Source organism: Poromitra crassiceps (assembly GCF_964638095.1).
Source record: "Poromitra crassiceps genome assembly, chromosome: 3".
Classification (NCBI taxonomy): Eukaryota; Metazoa; Chordata; class Actinopteri; order Beryciformes; family Melamphaidae; genus Poromitra; species Poromitra crassiceps.
The window spans coordinates 91,890,160-91,893,582 of NC_139625.1; the positions used below are offsets into that span (position 1 = coordinate 91,890,160).

The 3,423-nt window shown below is 43.4% G+C and overlaps 1 protein-coding gene across 1 annotated transcript in view; it reads right to left on the minus strand.

Annotated features, from left to right (window-relative positions):
• Positions 1 to 3,290: 3,290 nt before the first annotated feature.
• The window catches only part of LOC310773360 (NLR family CARD domain-containing protein 3-like), a gene marked incomplete at both ends in the record, with an annotated part of 35,032 nt that continues 34,899 nt past the window's right edge, over positions 3,291 to 3,423 (minus strand). Inside the window, one exon of the mRNA XM_083633229.1 lies at positions 3,291 to 3,423. This exon is cut by the window's right edge and continues 389 nt beyond it. Coding sequence (XP_083489355.1) covers positions 3,291 to 3,423 — 133 coding nt within the window.

The following is a 3,423-nucleotide window of genomic DNA, read 5'->3' on the forward strand; positions in this document are numbered from 1 at the left end:
CTTCACATCTATGCTGTCTGCTGAGGCAGAACGCTCCACAAAAACTCCACAACTGCCGCATGGAGTTGTGGAACCCCCCACACACCGGCATGGGGGTGAGCAGAGAATGACCCAACCTGCATCCTTGAGTGAAGCTCTGAACTTGAATCCACCCAGAGCCTGAGACCTATCGATTGGCGCAGCGTGGCTGTCCATCAATTTAGGTAGACTCGCATAATCAAACTTGTTGATTTAACCACGCTGATTCCCCTTGAATGGTGATTGGCTTAGAAAGACAAGGAGGATCTAGTCGTGAGCCGTAGATCACTAATAGCCTGGCTCCCTTGATGCTGCCATTTTTGTTTTGATCACTTTTCCTGAAGGCTGTTTAAATCTTGAAACAGAGTATCGGTGATTGTCTCTATCCAAGGGCTTCATTGCCAAGCTTGTAACCCTGGTTCATTGTTATTGTGTAGAGCAACCACATTGTCACTTTCTGTTTTATTAATAATAACATGCACTAAACCTTGTTCTTTGTCATACATGGGCCACATGTCTGCGATCCAATTCATCAGCAACACAGGCATTTCCTATTGTTTTGTTATGTTTTTCCTATGGGAAAGGTACATGCCAAAATGCCAATAAGATTATGAATGAATTGAGTCCATTTGAGTGAATAGCTGTTGTGTGCTTCAATACTGTTCCAGTGCAATCGATTGGTCCTCTACCACCTATTCCTTTGTGCTAATAGCAGAGTTTGCCCTATGATGCTGCTATCAGGACTGTGCTGATATGATGTGTATGAGTCCACAGTCAGTGAGAGCACGATGGAAGGAGAGTTAAAGAGCTCATGTTTCAGGCAATATCAGCCACTGTCTCCGTTTCATCACAAGAGTTTCATCCATCCAGTAAGATACCGTCGAGTGTAACTCACTCCCACTCGAAGGATGCATCTGATCAGTACCGCACGTTGAACCCTCAGCCATGAGGCCAACTGCACACTTTGTCAGTTATCTGTCCTGTGTCTGTGTCACAAGTGTGTCCAGTCAGTTACCTGACTGTGATTTTGTGTGAGCTTCCCACTGCTGCCATTCTCCTCCTACAGCAGCAGCGGCGGCGGCTTCAGGAGAGGCACCACGCATCTCGGGCAGCGCTGGGGAGAGTGACCAACCTCACCGAGGACTGGACGGCGTTGTGGGGACCGTTGGCTGTGGAGAGACCGGGCTGTGCAAGACTTTTTACCCCCCCTTTTTAGCTGCATTATATCGAGACGTTTTAACTGGACTGTGCCTTTTATAGTTTTAGACAAGGCCTTGATTTTACATTTATACTTCTGTCTTATTTGCTGAATGATTTTTAATTAAATTATTCATTGGTAAACTTTGTCTCCTTTTTGCGTAAAAGACTGCTGCTCATCCCTGTGGTACTTCAAACACAAACCAGGAGTCCTAGGCTCCTTTATCCCTTTGGGTGGCGTTGTCATGACAACAGACCTTTAACTTAGAACCACTCGGTCCACACGTGCATGCGTGCGTGTGTGCGTGCATGTGTGTGTGTGTGTGCGTGCGAGAGAGTATAAGACAGGTCGTTTTAAGAATGGCTTTTATCTGTTTTTGCAAACACACTCTGCTGCTTTGTCTTCATGAATCAAACTAAACACACACTTACACTTCCTCAAACCTGGTTTCAACCTCTGCACTCCACCGTGGTCCACCCTGTGGAGAGAGAGAGGAGGTAAATAAAGTCAGACAGCAGCATCTCTTTGATAATGAACACAGAACCTTCATAAACTTCCATAGGAGTGATTTTCCATCTCCTCCATTCAACATGAAACGATATTCCTCAACTTCTCAGCAGCTCCGTTCACACTGACTTTATGAATGAGAGTCAATGTTCATATGTTGGTACAGACTGGAGTCACATGACCAGACTGAGTCTATACACTAACAGGAGTCATTCCACTCCTGTACATCATGTCTGTAACCATAGCAACCTTTACTGCAGACCAATATGGCGGCTCCCATCTCCTGTGTTTTCAGTTTACTGGATATCAGTAACCAGAACACAAACAAACAATAATAACAAGCCTTCACAGACGTCTGTGCTCTCTGACTGGCTGAACATTATTGATGAATTATTAGCGTCTGTATTTATTGATATTCTGATTGTGAATCCATTAACCCTGAATATGATTTAGTGTGTGATAAACACTGTACATGATTTATCAGGCTAAATGTTTCAGGCGAAATTGAAATGATGTCACTCATATCAAACTCCAGACTCAGGACCTTTCAGCCTCACATGTGACTGAATGGAAATGATGATAAATGACGTCACATATAAATGTGTTTAAAATGTGTTTGTTGCTGTCAGACACACTCTGCTTTATTTTAATTTGATCCTTAATAAAGGTGAATGGGGGAAATAACAGATCAAGAAAAATATTTGTAATAAATGAAGAAAGTTCTTCATGCTTCTTTTGATGATCAGACCTCAAACGAACACAGACTAGATGGTGAATCAATATGGGGAGTGATACACTTGAGTTATCTGTATTCTGTCTCCACTCAGTAACTCAGTGATGCTGTGTCAGCTCAGTGTGTGTGTGTGTGTGTGTGTGGGGGGGGGGGGGGGTCTTGAAGGTTTGTGGATGTGAGCGAGTTTCCATGTTGCAGCGTCCAACTGATTTACAATAGAGGGCGTGTTGGCCTGTAAAACACTTCAGTGAAGACTGCTCTCTCTCTCCCTCACTCTCTCTCCCCCCCTCTCTCTCTCCCCCTCTCAAATTCAAATTCAAATTTAAATTAGCTTTATTGGCATGACAAGTTACAAGCTGGTATTGCCAAAGCAGTACAGAAAGTTGGTACAAATAACAATATACAAATATCAGTATGCAAATAACAATCATTATGTACAATACAATTATAATACAAACAGTAAATAGCAATGATAATAATGTCCATGTTAAGCATGCGCACATGCACACACACACACACACACACACACACACACACACACACACACACACACACACAATTACTAATAGCCTACTACAATAAATGCACTCTATTTACAGACTGATGGATCATGTTTGTTTACAGTAAAATGAACAGTAAACACAGAAGCACACGCGCACATACGCACGTGCGCGCGCACGCACACACACACACACACACACTATTACACTAATGAATATACAAACATTATACTATTATTATTATGCATGCGGGCACGTGTGTTTGTGTGATGCTGTACAGAGTGAAGCATCATGCAGCAGCTGTGTTTGTTCACAGTGTGTTTCTCTCTCTCCTCTATATCTGACACAGAGACACTGAGGCACCAGGGTCAAACCCAAATGCAGGGTAGAGTGCTTCAGTGAAGGTGGAGGTGAAGGTGTGGAGGTGGGTCAGTGTGTCAGAGGAAACTGTGTAGAAGGACAGAGAG